The sequence below is a fragment of the Sciurus carolinensis genome, chromosome 7 (genome assembly GCF_902686445.1).
Source record: "Sciurus carolinensis chromosome 7, mSciCar1.2, whole genome shotgun sequence".
Classification (NCBI taxonomy): domain Eukaryota; kingdom Metazoa; phylum Chordata; class Mammalia; order Rodentia; family Sciuridae; genus Sciurus; species Sciurus carolinensis.
Genome location: NC_062219.1, coordinates 33,862,682 through 33,881,504, shown reverse-complemented (window position 1 = coordinate 33,881,504; position 18,823 = coordinate 33,862,682). Strand labels below are relative to the sequence as shown.

Genomic DNA, 18,823 nt, shown 5'->3' with positions numbered 1-18,823 from the left:
CTTTGACCAATGTATTTCAGAGGACTGCAGACTCTTGAACTTATTTTCTTTCCCCAGAGCTTTAATTTGAAAATACATGACAATGTAAAATAATCTCAAATCTGAAAGATTTTTTAAAACAAATAAACTTACAGACATAAGTGAAAAACTGTCTCCTCACATTTCAAGTAGTGCTGAAGATCTAATGTGTACAATATTCAAAATTCACACATCACTGTTCATCTTGAAGGGGATCTCAACAAGATATCTAAAACTAGCATGTACTCTTCAGAGGTATTCACATTTTCAGAAATCATTAACAAGTTGGAACAAATTCTCACAAAAAAAAGTTGGGACAATTATATTTAGTCTACATTCCAATTCATGAAAAGCATAACATTTTGACTCTTATTACTAAGAATCAAAAACAATTTATATTAGAAAATATTTTAAAATAAAAAGTATGGTACTAGGCAAGTGATGAAATTTCTTTCTCTGCTATGACTTTTGAACAATTGATATATAAGTACACAAAGTTATATGAGACCAGCCTGCGCAGACTGCAAAAGAAAAAAGGAATCCAATCTATATGATGCTTTTCTTGGTACTTACCCTGGCATCTACAACTCTCTCTAGGAATAAAGCATAAAAAGCTGGGGTAAATCAGACCCAGGTGCCCAAGCTACTTGGCTCCAGACCCAAAGGGTATATTTGCCAAAAACTTCACTGCCCATGGCCAAAGGCAGCAAGGCGAGAGATGGCTCAAGACAGCATGTTCTTACCACAACCGGGAGCAACCCTCATTTGAAACACTGAACAAAGCCATCTCTGGTCTGGAGCAATCTTCAGACAGGACAAGGAAGCTATTTTATCTGACTTAAAAATAAACACACCCGTATTCAAGTAAATTGGTTGATTTTTAGTTGCTCTACTTATTGTTTTAGAATGATCAGTAAGTACTTGTGTGAATAGAAATTACAGAGAAAGGGAATAAAATTAAAAGGAAAAAAAATGTGTCTTAATCCTCCATGTCTGAGTTATACCACTCAGTAACAGAGTCAAAAAAAAAAAGACTGAATAAAAAGGAACAGCCTCCCTGGCTTGCTCACTGCCCCTTGAGGAAACTTCTCCATAAGGATATACCAAGAGGATTCCATGCCTAGCAGATTCATGATATGAGTGGTGGCACAAGAACAGGGAAGTCTGGGATTTAATAACCAGATTCCTTCCCTGTGTGGTCACATCAGGCTGGCTGTGTCGCTCTCATGAGGGCTCCTCTAAAGGCAGCCTTCTCTAGACACATCAGTCCTTCTGGATTCTGGCAACTACTCTCTTCCCTGTCCCCTTTGGACCTGGGGGCTTAAGAAGGTTGCTGTTGGCTTGGGATTATACTTAAGTGATACAGTGCTTGCCTAGTATATGAATGGCCCTGGGGTCACTCTCTAGCACCACAAATAAAAATAAACAAATAAAAGAGGGTTGCTGTTATAATCCCTTATTATAAAAGTACTCTTGTGGTTTCCATTTCCCTTTGTCACGAATCCTTCTAGTCAACAATCTTCAACTTCTCCTAACTTGAGTATGCCATTAAGAACTCTTCAAATAAAAAAAGAAACAAAATCTGATCTCAATGCAGCGAGAAATACTTTAGAAAAGTACAAAACTTTAAACTACATGAAAAGTTCCTTTAAACTGTTACAGATATTCTTTTCCATGAATCACAAATCATGCTCATCAAATATTATCAAATGAGTCTAACAGATGATGAAGAGAATGAATAAATGGTACAAATGGTACTCCCAATTTTTCTTTTAAAGAATTCTGCTCACAAGAATTCTGCTCACAACTACATAGCAAAAACTGCCAACATACTTGCAATGGAGTCTGCAACTTTGTACTTTTCTAAGACAAAACACTGAAAAACAAGAATCCTAAAACCTTGCAGTATTGCCATCTATGATTCAACTTCTAACTAACGACCCACAGAGTAAAGAGAGATGTAAGAATTATAGATAGCAGGGGTTGTAGCTCAGTGGTAGAGTGCTTGCCTCACATGCACAAAGCCACATTCAATCCTCAGCACCAGGAAGAAAAAAAAATTAAATATGACAAGAGTAACAGGTTTAAAAAGAGATGTGTTGTCAGGGAGATGGGGTATCTATCTGGACCCAAACATATTCTCTCCTCCCTCCCTTATTACTTCTTGGCTAACCTCACCATATAGAAAATGAACTGAAAAATACTCAAGGGCTAGAAGGATTAATTTCAACTCCTAGTAGAGTTTTTTGGTGTGTTTGCCAATTCTCACCACTCCATGATCATCTAAGCTGCAATCAAGATGTAGGTGATGTCTGTTACCCAACTCTTCCCAAACTAACCCCACCTTATCCTATCACATGTCTTCATTATTCCATTCTTTTTCTGCCTCTGAAATGAGACTGAAGTTGTTTCATCACCTGGAGCCTAGATCAGCCTATTTTAGTTTCACACAGGGAAAATTCCAAATCTAGGAAGTCTCCTTGCTTTTGTCCTTTTGTACTTGCTAAAAATGGCACACTCCTTCCTAAACAGAAGACAGAGGAAGCTGCAATAGTCCAGAGCCTGGCCTAGCAAAAGTTGGGCCTCAGAATTAACCACAGTAGGGCTGGGATTGTAGTTCAGTGGTAGAGCACTTGCCCAAGATGTGTGAGACACTGAGTTCAGCATCACATAAAAATAAATAAAGATACCTTGTACATGTACAACTTTAAAAAAATATTTTAAAAAAATTAGCCAAGGTAAGACGACAAGGGAGGAAAGACTGACAATGTGAGTCTTATGACGAGTACCAGTGAAAGAGTACTAACGAAGGACAAGGAAAAGAAGAAAGCATGACAGAATAAAAGATGCCTCCCACAACCATGAACCTCAATTAATCACGGAAGAAATATTACAAAGATCCTGAAGTGAAGGCTAAAGGTCTTTTTCCAAAGCAAACTAGACTATTCTAACACTGGAGTCTTTTCAAATTTTCAATTAATAAACTGCTCTGAAGCTACTCCCCAACGCATTTACCTTGGCATGATGCAGGTCAACCCCATACATGGAAAGCCTCTTTGCATTTTCTAAAAACTGAGAATCAGCTTGTGCTGGAGATAAACCCCTGGGAATCAAAAGAAACAGCATTATCTTATTGGCAGATGAAAATATATTCATTCAAAATGGGGGAAGGGGTATGTGGTCTTGGAGTGTCTGAGTTAGAGGCAGTTAATGCAGCTAAATTTGCAGAGACATGGGAAACAGGTAAGGAGACTCCTCTCTGGAGCTCTAGTATTTCCTCTTAAGATCTTCTAATCTTAATCAACTCTGCAAGACGGCACATGTCCATCTTTATCCTTTTTATCTTAAAATGATGATTTTGATTATTTCTATTAGGGGAAAAAAGCTCTAGGAATAACAGGTACAATGTAAGTTAACTGAGAATAAAATATAGTGATTTCATTTTTCTGAAAGAGACTATTTCTTATTTCTCAGTTTAATTGTGCTAGGCTTGATCAAAAGACAGACCAGAATTACTTGTATTTGATTTTATACCTGTGATAAACAACACCTATCATAGTCTGTTCATACTAATATTATTTTCATTCCAAAATTATTTCCATTCCATTCTATGTCCCCACCTAAACAAGTTTTGAGCTCCTGGCAGACAAGACTAGATCCCATGAGCCTTCATAATACCCATGGCATTTTAGCATCTGACATTTCAAATTTGAATTATAGAATAAATGTCTGTTGAATAGAATGTAAATAAAGTTAACAAGAAAATATTGAGTCAAATGTTCCATTTATCATTTTTTGAAGCAGTCAATTAATGTGTCCCATTTAAAATTTCTGATTCTCTGAAAGTTTCTTTCAAATCATTTTAGTCACTACTTTAAAACTAGTTTTACAACATAAAACAATTTATAATTTTGTAGCTAAAGTTATAAAAACTAGTGTAAAATATCCATTTTCTTTTCACATAGATATAATCTTACTCTAAACGTATATGCTATTAATTTAAGTAATCCTTACTTAAACTAAAGGGGTAACTTCTGTGATCTTGGAATCAGACACTTCAGTTACTATTCCTACACCCATCACCACCCACACTTCTTAATCAAACTCCAAGGCCTCATTATTCCCCAGGCTTTCTAATAAAATATAGTAATAAAAATAATTGAAAGACAGAAGAAATGTAAATGCCAACAATCTGTGGGTATATTTGCTTTCTGTACATGTGCTAAGGGATGAGACTGGGGACAGAGACAAGAAAATGTCACATGGAAAAGTACATTTTTCTAAAAAAATGAAGGCATTTAGTTTCATGCACATAACTCTCATATAGTCCTAAAAACAATGAAAGAGAATCTCAAGGGTTGCAGATCATCTTGATCAGTCTGGGTGAAGCTCCTAAAGGAAAAACTGACTAATCTCAGAAACAATACTCGAATAACCAGCAAGGGTTACAAAAACAAACTATAAATCTACCATGGCTATTCTCTCTCCAGCAAGAGATCAACAGACCTGTGAGTTTTATGCAGCTCTGCCACCTTCTCTTCCAGCTCCTTAGTCTGTGTGGGGGCAAACTGGAAGTCACTGAGGTCAATACTGCCATGCTCTTCTGGATCATAGTCTCCAAGTTCAGCCTGCAGTGTGTAGGAGCCCAGAAGGGCATGAGTCACAAAGGAGCAGGGCAGGCGGCCAGAGGCAATGTCTTTTCGGAGCTGAAGGCACAAGAAGTATCTGTGAAGAAGAGCAAAGGGTCAGGGGAGAATAACTAGTTAACCCTGAAGCACTCGTGACTCCTTAAATTCTAATATTTCTTTGAAAATAAACATATACTACATACATTATATTCATCATATTCACAGCAAAAATAGTCTTTTCTGATTAAAAAGTCTCACCTTGTTCTTTGGTCTCCTCAACTTATGACTTATTTATAGAAACTAAGTCCAGAAGACTAATTAAGAGAAGGAAATTCTGAACTGCTAGTCTGGTAATACTTAAGTCTATGATTACTATTACAATAAAGAGTGTTGTGGCTAAAGTTAAAAATTCAAAGACTTCAACTGTCTCTGTGGATTTAAAACCATAATAAAAAGGAGCACACTTCTTAAAAGTTGTAAAGATTAATGAAATTCAAAAAAAAAAAAAAAAAAAAAACACTGCACTCTCATACTTGCAAGAAAAGACAATTTCACCCACTCTTGATCATCTCTACCCTTTTCATATTAATATTTCATATTCTTTTTTCCTGAGATGTCTTTAGTATCAATTATAATTAAATATAGTTTGAAGCTCTTGACACTCACTTATCTAAAGAGGCAGCTAGCCCCTTTTAGTAGAAAGCATACAAACTTGTTAAGTCAGATAGCTGACTTCTTGTGACCCTGAGCTAATTTGCTGCTTGTAAAAATGGGACAAACTCTACCTTCCTTTGAAGGTGATGGTAAAAATGAAATACTACAAATAAAATACCTGGCATGGTACCTAAATCAATAACTAGTAGTTATAATATTAAGAGCAATTCTCAATGCGTCAAATGGCTTACTACACAGTTATAAAAGAATTTTTGCTTTCCACTAAATTAACATGCAAAAACACGTGATACATATCCTATGGGGATTTTTCTTCTTTTCAGTCTTGTTATCAATTCCTTTTGGTGAGATCATAAAACAAGATTTTCTGCTCTCAAATTTCATCACTTGCTAGGGTCACCACTGACCCCTCTGAAATAGATGGCAGTCCCTCATTCCTGAAGATTTTTTTTTTTTTAAGAGACTGTCATTCCTGCTGGTGAGTGACTACCCTCTTCCTGTGGTCATTTTTGCCTGACCTAGGTTTTAGAGCCTGATCCTTTTCCTGTACTCTACCTGATAGGTTCAGAGGCATGGTGGCTTCTGAGCCAGGTCTCTGTTCATGAGTCTGAGACCTCATCCCACCAAGTTCCAGTTCGGTTAGACCTGAATCACCACCCAGATCTACCAATGGGCAAGGCATATCTCGTCACTGTGGTCCCACAGTTAGCAAATCAAGTGCTCGATAAGTTCCTGAAAATAAAAGTCATCTCACTAGTACTGCAGTCTGAGTATTTTTATTCATTGTAGAAGCTCTCTTTTAAGGATGATTATATGTTTCCTTGACCTGCAGAACAACATGAACATAACTGTACCTACTTTAGAAAATGAAATCTTAAACTGTGGTACCAGGTTTCCCTCCAGTTCTTAACCAGTAATATATAGAGCTAGTTCTCCACATTTTGTGGCACTTTGAGATCTTAACACAAAGATTTCATCTTGCTGCTTCTTTTTATGTTATTGTCACTACTTTTCACATTGGTCCTTTCCTCTGTTTTCAAAGTCTTAAGTCCTAAAAACTTCAAACAAAAATCAGCAAGAAGCCCCTGAATTTTCTAGCTATATTTCCTTAACATCACATGAAAAAGCATTCTTTGGACATTATTCTGAGTAGTGTTCCTCACATCTTCAAAAACTACTCTACCTTCTAAATATTCATTTACATCATGGTAACTAATCACACTTAGGCAGCAGGTGGCTGGTCTCATGCTGCACCTGAGGCCTTGAGTTAGCACACAAGATTCTATCATTCCTCACACCAGAGAGAAGAATGTTCAAGCCCAATTTATATGGAAACCCAAAGCACTTATAGATGCAACGAAATTACAACCACCAAAGGATTATCATCTCCAAACAAATTACTGCAAGGAGTGAAGAGTGCACGTATAGAGAGAGCATTGGGTCCCAAAGTCCCATTGCATGCATTCTTCAAAGGCAACTCTGGACCCTACACACGCCAACCTGTCGGGGTTAATGCTTTAAGCAGACTGCTCTGCAATTACAAAAGCTAATTTGATCAGAGCTAAATTAATAGTAATTAATTTAGTATACTAGTACATTCCTATTCATCAAGTAAAAATGAAAATAGGGCCTGTCATTTTTCTAATACAGGCAAGAAACCTCCGCCATTCCTACCTCACATGGATATTACACATTTTTAACCACCTACACAACCTGATGTACAACAACAACAACAACAACAACAACACTGGACCAGCAGAGAACATCAAAGGCACAGGACCCATATATAGGCAGTCTTTCAGTTAGACCCTCTTGTTTTCTAAACAGTACAAATGCTACACAATTTTATTTAGCCATGTGAAAAACCTTTTAAAATATGTAAGAATAAGAATCATCCCTTTATACTATTCTTTTTTGTGGTTGTTTTGGTTTGTTTTTTTTTTGTTGTTTTTTTTTTTTGTTTTTTTTTTTTTGGTACTGGGGGTTGAACCCAGGGCACTTAACCACTGAGCCACATCCCCAGCCCTCTTTTACTTTTTATTTTGAGAAAGGGTCGCAGTAAGTTGCTGAGGCTGGCCTTGAACTTGTAATCCTCCTGCCTCTGCCTCCTGAGTCACTGGGATTACAGGCATGCACCACTGCACCCAGTCTCTTACACTATTCTTAACAAAGCTAAGAAACCTTCATTTACTACCAGTCTAGCAGGGCCAAGATGTCATGGCACTTGCTGATTCACTGTCCTTAGATACCACTCTCAGGATCAGTAAATGTTCTCTTGCTCCTGAACAATTCTTTACTTGCAATTTAAGCATATGTTCTTATAGCCCACATAATCGCCAAGGGGATGGAAGGAAAATGGCTATTGAATTTACATAGTAAAGTCTACCCTATTAGTTTTATGGGGTTTTATCTGTGGCAGGGAAATAGGGGAGGTAGCAGGACAAAAAAATTACAAGTTCAATTGAGTTTTTAAAATAATTTCATTCATTTACCCTTATGTCATATTTGTAATAAGAGACTAGTACACAGGCACACAAGGCGTATATAATAAAAACCACTTCAGTGGTAATATTGAACATCAGTGTCTTTGTAAAAGCATAATATAGAATCTGTTGTGCTAACTGAAGACCTCAGGGGTCTGGCTCTCTAAATGTGATTAAAGTCTTCACCATAGTGTGAATTAACATTTAGAAGGTGCCTTAGCTTTTGAGGAGGCCAAGAAAACTATTTAGAGTGTTTACTTCCTCTGAGAGTATATGGACTATAAGAATATACATTTAAATTGTAAACAAAGTTGCCAGAAGTATCATTTAAAATATTTTATTACTCATATATACAGAAGGTTAAAGAGAAATGAACAAATTTTTTGCAACTGGCAATGTTTCAAAACTATTTGGGAAATGACTCATTTCCAAGAAGATTTCTAAAACTCAACTTCTCAAACATTTCTTTGATGTTCAATCCTGAAATTACTACCATACTTCCACAGGGTACAGAAATAAATGAGAGCTCTAAGATTCATTTTAATATGCAAACATAAAATACCTGGTGATATCTTCAGTCAGCTGAGAAGGATCAGGAGGATAAAATTTCACATTAAAAGTAAACAGCCAAGGAAGATCTGCAATTATTAAATATCATGGTTATTTACCCAAACAAGAGGTCTACTATTTAAGATGATATAGTACAGACTCGTTTCACTATAATCAGTTTGTAGAATTTATTAGAATATCATTTATAAAACAAAAATGAAAAAGAGAAATCAATTACATAAATAAACCACTATTAAGTTCACTTTCTCATAAATGTTTATTGGTATGTCAACAAATGTTATGTATGCTGATCTATAACATAAAACATTTAATATAACCTCCACATAACAGTTGAGATGAGATTTGTTTTAAACAGAGGATCTTCAGTTGCTAATACTCTCCACCCACAGGAGGGGAAGCGGGCTCTACATTGTTGGGGAAAAAGGAGTAAAAGTAATCACAACAGCTATTCAGGAAACGATTAAAGATTTAAAGGAAGTGTTCAAAGAGATCCCAAGAAAGGGAAAGCATGGTACAATGGTGAAATACTTTTAAGAGAAAAAATTTCCCAGACTTTATAGAGTAAGTGTGAGTATACACTTTTACATAACACACACTGTTCTACAGTGTGCCATGAAGAATGAGTATTTCACCAGGCTCCACAGCGCATGCCTATAATCCCAGCCACTTGGGAGGCTCAGACAGGAGGATCGCAACTTCAAGGCTAGGCTCAGTAACTTAGCAAGACCCTCAGGAACTCAGTGAGACACTGTCTCAAAATAAAAAATACAAAGGACTACAGATGTAGTTCAGTGGTAAAGTGCCCCTGGGTTCCATCACCAGTACCAAAGGGCGGGGGCAGGGAAGAATGCATGTGTCAAACAACCATGTCAAGAAACCCATTAAAAGTAAAAACATTGCTGTTTATACATTAATGTTAATTAATATTTTGCTATATCATGTTTTGGTTTGTTTAGGAGAAAAAAAGGAGGAGAGGGAGAAGGCAAATATTATTTTCCTAAAATGACCCAAATCAATTCCACTAGCCTAAATGTAGAGTTCAGCTCAAAGACCCTAGCATTTTTCAACAAAAACAGGAAAATTTTCTATGTGTGTACAATTTATTTGAGGGTCTCACAGGATCTTTAATTTACAGACTTGAAAATTTCTTGATCCCACTCTCTTGTTCAATGTTGTCTATTGTTCTTGTCATCATTAGTACACTATGTTCTCACTCAAAAGTCAACAGGTCTCTACTGAATGGCTATTATGTATAAACAAGTACTTTTGTTAGATTTTGGCTCAATACATCACTATGCCACTAATAAAATCAAACCTGCTGAACTCCAGAAACAGATTTCAGTTCTGCTTTACACATTTAAAACATGGTAAATGGATATAGGATCTTCATGAATATGAAGAAACATGATGTTTCACTGCCTGTAGCACTGTGTCAAACACAGTACACACAGTATGCACATGCACTTCCCTGAGGTGACTGCATAATCAAGCAAAGTCATCACTGATAATCTTTTCTTAATAGTCCCTTGTTCATTTGTTTTCTAGGCTATTAACACTAGCATGTGCTTGCCTGGATATGACTACAGGCATGTTTCTACTAAATTTATATTTAGGATATACTTCCAAAACCCTTGAATGCTAAACTTATTTTAATTGAAAAAGTGTATATATTTATGATGTACAATATGTTTGAAATGTATATACATTGTAAAATGGTCACATCAATTCAATTAACATATATATTACCTCACGTAATCATATTTTGTAAAAAGAAAACATAAAATTTATTATTGGCAATTTTCAAGTTAAATTTTAATTCAATTACATATTACTCTGGTTTTACCTAGCTATACATAAATAGTCCAGCTAATTATGGATTGTTTTAGTCACCTGTAAGCCTTATATACATAAGCTTATTTGTATACAGTTGAAAAAATAAAGGTTTTTAAGGTAAATTTTAAATGGGAATCAGGAAGTTTGTTGATTGTCAAAAGTAACCCAAAGATTAATATTTATCTTTGCTAACAGCCTGTTAACTGGAAAGGAACAACAAAATCATCGTAGAGACTGGTCTAACAGAACAAATTAAAAGAAGAGTTCTTTCACCCATCTTAACACAGGTAGAAAGAGGTCAATATAACAGCTAAAACTTCACTTCCTAAGTCCACTTTGAGACAATACATGACGCCATTTAAAGATCTGGCTCCAACAATTAAAAACAGTCAAATTCTGTTTGCTATTGTTATCCTTTCTTGCCAAACTACAAGGGCAAAAGTCTTGAAATAACTAAAAAAAACTCCACAAATAATCAAAACATAGGAATATGATTCATAATCAGTACAGTCTTGCCTTCTAAAACTTTTCCAAAGACTTTCTTTAGAAAGTTTCTTTCAAGAATTTTGAAACTTTCTGAAAGTTTTCTTTCAAAAGATTACCAACAGGTAATATCTATGACTCTGAAATAAGTAGCGCACACATAATCAAACAAAAGCCAAAAATAAAAGCTTAGGCATCAACTCTATAGAACATCAATCATACTTCAAAGGTTGCCCTTATTCTATGTCTGGGTCACCAGACAGGTTTGGTTTCAGAAAAAGTAGAACCAAGCATCCATATCTTCTGAACTCTGCATTTTACAGAGCGTGAAGTAATTGCAGTACAGTTTCTTCCATGATGTCAGCATAATGTATCCACTTATTCCTCCCCTCCTTTCCATCATGAAACAAACACAAACGAATAAAACACCAAGATAATACATTAAAAAGAAAGAGACAGAGGGAGGGAGGAAATGAATGTAAAAAGCCAGGAATGGTAGTCAAAAGATAGGGTAACTAACCATGCCAATTTGCCTAGGACTGTTCCTAGCTTTAGCACCAGAAGTCCCACATCCTAGGGCACACCTTGTCTCTGAGTGAGTCAGGAAGGTAGATTAATCTAGCCAGACATTTTTAATGAAAAAAAATGAATATAAATATATCTATCTGTAAAAGGAGACAAAATGGGAAAAATAAGTTCTATATTCATATTTTAAAAGAATATAGAAGGAAAGAAATGATAGGAAGATTAACAAAAGAGGAGTGAGACAGAAAACAAATGTGGATGTAGAAGGTGGATGGAAAGGACATGAAGGGAAGCCTAGATCTGTTCCTGGGTTTTGACACTAGAAATAATACATGAGAAGGGTGTATAATCAATAGTGAGGGCACTCTGCAGGACAGTCTTCAAGGCAATGGCTTCTCCCTGGACAGCACTGGGGCCTACGGTCTGAGAAGGGCTGTGAAGCATTACCACCCTTCACATTTTGTTCTCCAGTCTGAACATTTCAGCTGCTGGTGGCTCCTTGCCTTCTCTGCTCAGTCATTCATAGATCCTGAAGTAAACTAAGTATTCAAATCCCCTATCAGAGATTTCTCTATGTGCTAACATTTTTGGGCATAGCTCTCACAGGTAAGGCAATTTGCAGAGCACAACCTGGAGGGGCTAGGACTGGTTAGAGTGGGGCACTGGAAATCATGCCGTGATTCTACAGTGAGAACAAAAGGGGCAGTGGGAAGGAAGGAACAAGCAGCCTAACCAAAAACCCAGACTGCAAGAGCACGTGGAGCTGTGGAGCAGAAGGAGCGAAGGCAATAATTCAGAGAACTCAGGTTGTCCTAATTGCCTTTTGCCCATGAAGTAGTCACTCCAATGCACCTATGAACGTGTATCTGTACACCTCTGGGGCTTCAGCTATGCTTATCATTAAACGATACACTTCCAAAATCTAATGGACAAGGTAACAGCAACAGGTCTATCTAGAGTAAACCTTTCCAAAGTGAAGTTTGCAGAAAAACAGACTCTCATTCCTTCCCAGGAATAGAGGATGAGATGTTGCCTCATACTGGTAGACACTGAAAAGGAATGTGTAAGAACGTAAGCCAAGGACAAAATAAAGTCACAATTCTACAAATATATTGTTTGCACAATTGCTTTCTGCGATGGTTTGAATGCAAAATAGAACTCAACATTCTATTATACTGTCTTATTATTCCAGTCTAAATCCCTACAAATTTTATAAAAGATGGAAAGAAACAGAGGGAAAAATTAACTTAATAATTTCAAAGTATGATTATTTAAATACTCACTTCGCAGTTGTCGCTTTATTTCTTTTGCAGGATCTAGCCAGTTCTGCAGAAGGGAGGGAAAAGGGTTAATTATGCATAAGAAATTTCCCAGAAATCAGAACAGTAGAGTTTACAATTCACAACTCAAGTACAAATACATTTTAATAAAATCTAATTCAAAGCAGGTTTCACCTATTAGCACTCCCCTGATTTGGTTTGCTGATTTGGTTTTAAGTGAGTGAGTATGTTCAAAATAAAAACTTTAAATATTTTTAAAGTGAATTTCAGGAGTCTCACACTCTTGGATCTGAAAACATTTATTCAAATGATGAGAAATAATATATCAACATGTAAACTTTACAGAACTGCCAACAAATAGCCCCTATAGACACTGAAATGAGAGTTCTTCATAGTTGATTCTTACTCATGAAGGATAAAATGTGAACAGGAAACCGTATTGAACCGGGTTGAAACTGTATTCCCCAAACAAACACAATCACCTCAACTTCAAAAGCCAGGTCCTCCCATAGCCTCTTCTCGCCTGCAACTATACCATGCTAAGATGAGGTATAGTTTGGAAATAGTATTTTCCTTCCTGGCCTTACTATAACATCCTTCCTTCTTTTAAACTTCATTCCATGCTGGAAATCATAATCATAAGAAACTCCCTTTTACTTGCCCCTTACTTTTGTTCTTTGAGAAAGTCAACAGACAAGGACATGAAACCACTACAATACCATAGAGTAAGAAAGACCAAATTTGAACCAAACCTCCTGAGGACACTGAATATTTCAAAGTTGCAAGCAAAAGACTCCCCACAAAAAATTTTTAAAGATATATTTTATTTATATTTTATATGTCTCTCACTCTATTCTCAAGTCATTAGTGAAGTTCACTTACCTTACTAATATACGAAGTACATTTTCTTAGATATTCAAATAATTCACTTAATAAGTCTGATTCATGTAACATCTGTGCTTAAACAGAATTTTATTCAGATACACAAAGCAAACAAAATGCTTATTATTCTTAGGAAATAAGAAACTACTGTCTTAACAATATATTGAAACGGTACAACAGAACATGACCTTTCACTGTTAAAAACAGTAACAGTAGTATGCTTTGAAAGCAGAGCTGCGTGAACCCCCTCAGATTTACTGCACTGTTCCTGGCCTGCATTCCAGGCAGCGAGGACCCAAGGTGTGCAGGGCTCTGCTCTAACACTGGTGATATTCAAACCTCTCAATAAAGAGCCATCAGAGCATGGCCTAGTTTCATATATTGGTGTCCCAGCTGCACGGACCACTGATATGAAGGGCCAGTGGGACCTTCTAATAGTACCTCTAGTGCCATGTTAGGGAGTAGCTCTAATTCTCCCCTGAGAAAAGAGCCTGGCACTCAGCTTCCATGCCCTGCAGCTGCTGTCCCACACTACAGCTGGTTCACAAATGGCCAGCTATGATGAGTGCCCAAAACTGAGAAAGACATATCATTCAGCTTCTAGCCCAGACTGGAGTGCATCCAAGGGAGAGGTGTAGGAGGGTCAGTTGTGTGGCACTTCTATCCAAGGAAGCAACAACCACACCAAGAAAAACTGAAGCAGAGACGACTGGTGACAAATTAAAAAGAAAAAAGAAATCCCTCAGACCATTAACACAGAAGGAGGAGATAGAGGGGAAACTGCTGTTTTCGAAGACAGACCCTCCCATATCTCCAGTCTCATTGAATGTGAGTTAATATAGAGATGTGTGTGACGTAGAACAACAAAAGACTTCTCTGTCCCACAGAAGATGGCAAAGAGAATACAGTATTCTGGAACTCCAAGGACTAACCCTGTGTCTCAGTCATCTGACACCTACTCTCACCTAAGCACCAACCCCTTGTACAAATACCTGACAGCTTCTGCAGAATGCAATGAAAGTCAGTAGAGCCCTAGAGAGCAAGGAACATGAGTGACATGTCCACTAACCAAATTTAGACTCTCATCCTCAGACAACTTCCCATAAGACTAATAACCAGTATATATTAAAGGCTGGAGGGGTTTCTTTTCCTATTTTAACTCCTAGTCAAAGTGTAGGATAAGCCACATTTACCTGATGTGACCAAGCACAGCAGAAGTGACTCCTTCCATTAACCTCCCGGACTTGCCTTTTCTAACTACATTAGTTTCCATGCTGCAAGCCCCATTCCTGCCAAGGAATACAGAGGTCTTCCCTCTCTCCAGTACTACATCTTTGCAAAAGCTGAGACAGACCACCTTTTGGGTACTAGGTACTCTCCAGGGTGCTTGGCAGTTTTAGGCAAGCAGTAAGTACTAAATGAATACCTGTTGACTGTTATTTGGACATTGCTGCCTCCCTTCCTCTCATGCTGTGGTCATCTTACATGATCAAACTTACATTATTTTATTAATGTATTTTTATTTGAATTGTTATCTCTAAGTACTTAGAGATCATGGCTCACAAATGGTCAGCTATGATGAGTGCCCAAAAATGAGAAAAACGAATCATTCAGCTTCTATCCCAACTGGACTGCATCCAAGAGAGAGGTGTATAATCTTCTGCCTAGCATCATAAATTTACAAGTAAAACTAAAATTTTAACATTATTCAAAGATACAAGTTTGTTATCTGGATTATCAATTGCAAAAAAAATAGACAAAGTTTTTTGCAGAAATAAAAATAAAAATTTATTTCCCAATAAAGGCTGGGTGAGGAAGCTGGGTGGACCAAGTAGCAGACACAAATAGATAATGACATCAGAGAATAAGATAAATGATAGGGAGCCATGCAAGTTTATATACACACACCCCATTCACCCCATAACACATCATAGTGCATCATCACTGTGCTTTCAATTTAAAGATATGACTATTACAGCCATGAACAGAGACCCTGGACTCAGAAAAACATAAAGTCAAATTCTGTCCTTTTGGGGGCAGGTACTAGGGATTGAACCCAGGGGCGCTTTACCACTGAGTCTACCCTTTACCATTCACAGTCTGTTTTGAGACAGGGTCTTGCTAAGTTGCTTAGGACCTTGTTAAGTTACTGAGGCTGGCATCAAACTTGGAACCTTCTGCCTTAGCCTCCTGAGTCACTGGAATTACAGTCATGCACCACCACGTCCAACCAAATTCTGGCTTTCTATAGACTGTGGCTTGGGCACATTCCTTAACTTCTCTAAGCCTCAATTTCCTCAAATGCAAAATGGGGATCACAACATCTAGCTGACTGATAGGGTAGCGCTTTTCAACCAATAATCCATTCATATGCTTCCTGAAGATTAAACATGCACCCCTTTTAAAGGACTTTACCCAGTGACTTTACTAGATCAGGGTTTTTTTGTTGCTGCTTTGTTTGTTTGGTTTTTTTGTGTTTGTTTGTTTGCAATAATAAAACTAAATTAATTTATCACCTTTTGGTATATATCCCTTTTCACGTAGCAATTGCTGGTATGACTAGTCTAAGTGCTTCTGCATACATGTTATGTATCATCTAGCTAAGTTTTCCAGATTTTGCCTGATGATGAGGAGCCATCTGACAAATGTGTCAAAAGACAGATTTACCCATGGCCCACCTGGAACATCCCAAAACACTCCCCATGGAAGAAGTCTGAGAATCCGTATTTAATTGACAGCTCCAGGAGACAAGTGACAAAGCACAATTAGCATTTTCTTAGTTCTTCCTACTTTAAGGTACAATATGGCAAAACTCAGAAGAGTTGAAACCCATGCATATTTCAATAAAATTTACCTTGGTTTATTAAAAATTAAAATTAAAATATTTTCCTCAACTACTTAAAGGAAGGTATCCTTTTCTTCACCTTCTCTTGCCTCCCTTACTCCAAACCCACTGTATAAACTCAGGAAATATTTATCTTCTGAATGAACATCAGGTAAAATAAGAAATTAATATAGTTTCAAGAAATCCTCTAAGAAGTTTCCAAATAAGTGAACTAAAATGAAAACCCAGTCCTAGAATATCAGTACTATTAAACTCACTTTAGAACACGAAATCAGGAAGTAATAAACACACTGGGTGTGGGGGGGTTACAGTTCTAGTTTCACTAACTTCTAACTAAAATTTAACATTACTACCTATTATAAATATACTACAGAAATTTATTAACATCAGCAGGATAACCTTGTCACCCATAAAAACAAATTTTTTTCTATATCATATTACAGTAGCTACAGATCTCAAAGTATCATTTATGCTAACAAATATTTTGAAATCAGAAGGTATTATTGGATTAGATGTGATAGATTAATGTTAATTAAAACATGTACCTATTAATTTATCCTAAATTTCTTACTAATATTTTGAGAAATACTTTCTTTGTAGTCCTGTGTACTTTATTATAATTACACACTTAAAACACTATCCTTAGAAGCAGCCCTACAGAATTTACCAGATCAAAGGAAGACAAGACACAAAAACAATTTTAAGAAACTTGCCTTAGGAGGTTATGAAAATGTTTTAACCTAAACAGCACAGTGAATGGTTGTACACATACATACTTTTACTCTAAAGTCCTATCAGGTGACTAGAGAAACTCCTTAGCCCAGCTCTTTATCCTGTATAGATCTGAGGGTTAAACAGTCTTGGCAAATCAAGTCCTCAAACTTTTCTGTACATTTTCAGTGCGTCCTCAGAAAAAGTGTTCAACATGATTCGCAATTATCTTCTAACAACATAAACATCTAGAAAAAAAATAAATGCTTGATTATGGATCATAATATATACAGTCATATGATGCTACTGATGGAAAGAACTCAAAGAATATATGGCCCAGATTTCCATAGAGAAGAGGAAAGGCCATAAATACTTCTCACTTCTGAGATTCTGAACAATATGGGGCTATTAAAACCCCCAACTCTCTTTGCATTTGTGACCTTTCAAACTCCTCTGCTACCTTATAAGAACGTTTTATCCCCCAAATCAGTGCTTCTCACACTCAAAAGAATATAAGTAAGAATCATCCAAAAATCTAGTCAAACTCTAAGTTCTAATTCAGCAGATTTAGGCTGAAGGCCCAGTACTCTTCATTTCTAACAAGCTTCAAGGTGATGCCAACACTGCTGGTCTTTGGACTACCCTTTGAGCAGCACAGACCTCAATTTCTTTGCATACAAAAATTCCTTTCTTTTCTTGAAAGTCACCTGGAGAGACATTTTTAAGTATTCCAACTGACTTGTCAGGTGGACACTCAGCCTTCAGAGGAATCACTGTAATTGCTGACAACTTTCTGAAGAAAGTTCTAGCAGGACCACAGGTTCTACTGTCCAAAATTTAAGTGTTTCTTTGAACTCCTTCCCCTCTCATTAAGCCACTATACCAAAGAATGCAAAGATCCACAGCCTCCAGCAGCCATCACTATCAACCGGCAGTCTCCTAGCAGCATCTGAGTTTGCAACTGCCATTAGCAACGCCTTGACCATACTAGACCTGGGAAACAACTCAAAGCACATTCACAAAATTCATCTTCTAGTTCTGACAAAGAGTCTCTCCTCAATAAAATTAGACTCTGAAGTCTCTTCCCAAATAGGCCTCTACTTTAAGACTTCTGTCATCTATGCATCATCTGATTTTAGCAATAATCCCTGCTGATAAATTGGTTTAGCCAGAATCCCCACCCTTGATATCTTGATGGGGTTCTTCATCCAACACCATGCCACAGGCATTGCCAGATCACCTGGTCTGTGGTCATCAATAACTCTTTAGGGTATTTGGCCAGCATGCCCCTAACTGTGAATCCTCTGGTGTTTCCTTTTAGTAATTTTCTGTTCACTGAACACCCCACACACACTATAAATTCCTACTTCTCCTTGTATTTGGAGTTGAGCCCAATCTCCCTCACCTACCAAACACCTCACTGCAGTGGTCCCTGGAACTAACACAGATAGTCCTGAACAAACTCTGCTTTGCTCTTTTAACATTTATTTTTTTCAAAAAATCATCTACCTCTCTGAATTCCCCTTTTCAGGGTAGACCCTAAGATTCCCAAGGTGAGCAGTTTCTCCAAATGCCTAGTCATGCCTTCTCAATTGTTCTTGGTGATCTCTAATTTGACCTAATGCACACTGTATTGCCAAATGTTAAAAACATAAGGGTAGTTTGTTTTAAATTGGCACTTTTCCATAGGCATCTATAGCATTTAAACTGATTCCCCTTTAATATAACTTTATTAGACCTAAATTAGGTCTATTAGAACTCTACTGAATGCTGGTGTTGGAAGAAAAGCTGCAGGCTTTCTATATCACAGTAAAACATTCACTACACATTTGGGAGAATGTGGGATTATAAAGTTTAACTGAATTAAATATAGAATTTTATTTAAAAAGAGTT

General features: G+C 36.9%; 1 protein-coding gene across 16 annotated transcripts in view; it reads right to left on the bottom strand.

Moving 5' to 3' along the window:
* Epb41l2 (erythrocyte membrane protein band 4.1 like 2) overlaps positions 1 to 18,823 on the bottom strand; it is a 193,969-nt gene that overhangs the window by 56,982 nt on the left and 118,164 nt on the right. For all 16 annotated transcript variants that reach the window (XM_047557364.1, XM_047557363.1, XM_047557370.1 and 13 more), the window contains exons 5-8: positions 12,496 to 12,538; positions 8,364 to 8,439; positions 4,525 to 4,743; positions 3,034 to 3,121 (exon numbers count right to left, since the gene is read on the bottom strand). In XM_047557364.1, coding sequence (XP_047413320.1) covers positions 3,034 to 3,121; positions 4,525 to 4,743; positions 8,364 to 8,439; positions 12,496 to 12,538 — 426 coding nt within the window. The remainder of the gene's footprint in view (positions 1 to 3,033; positions 3,122 to 4,524; positions 4,744 to 8,363; positions 8,440 to 12,495; positions 12,539 to 18,823) is intronic.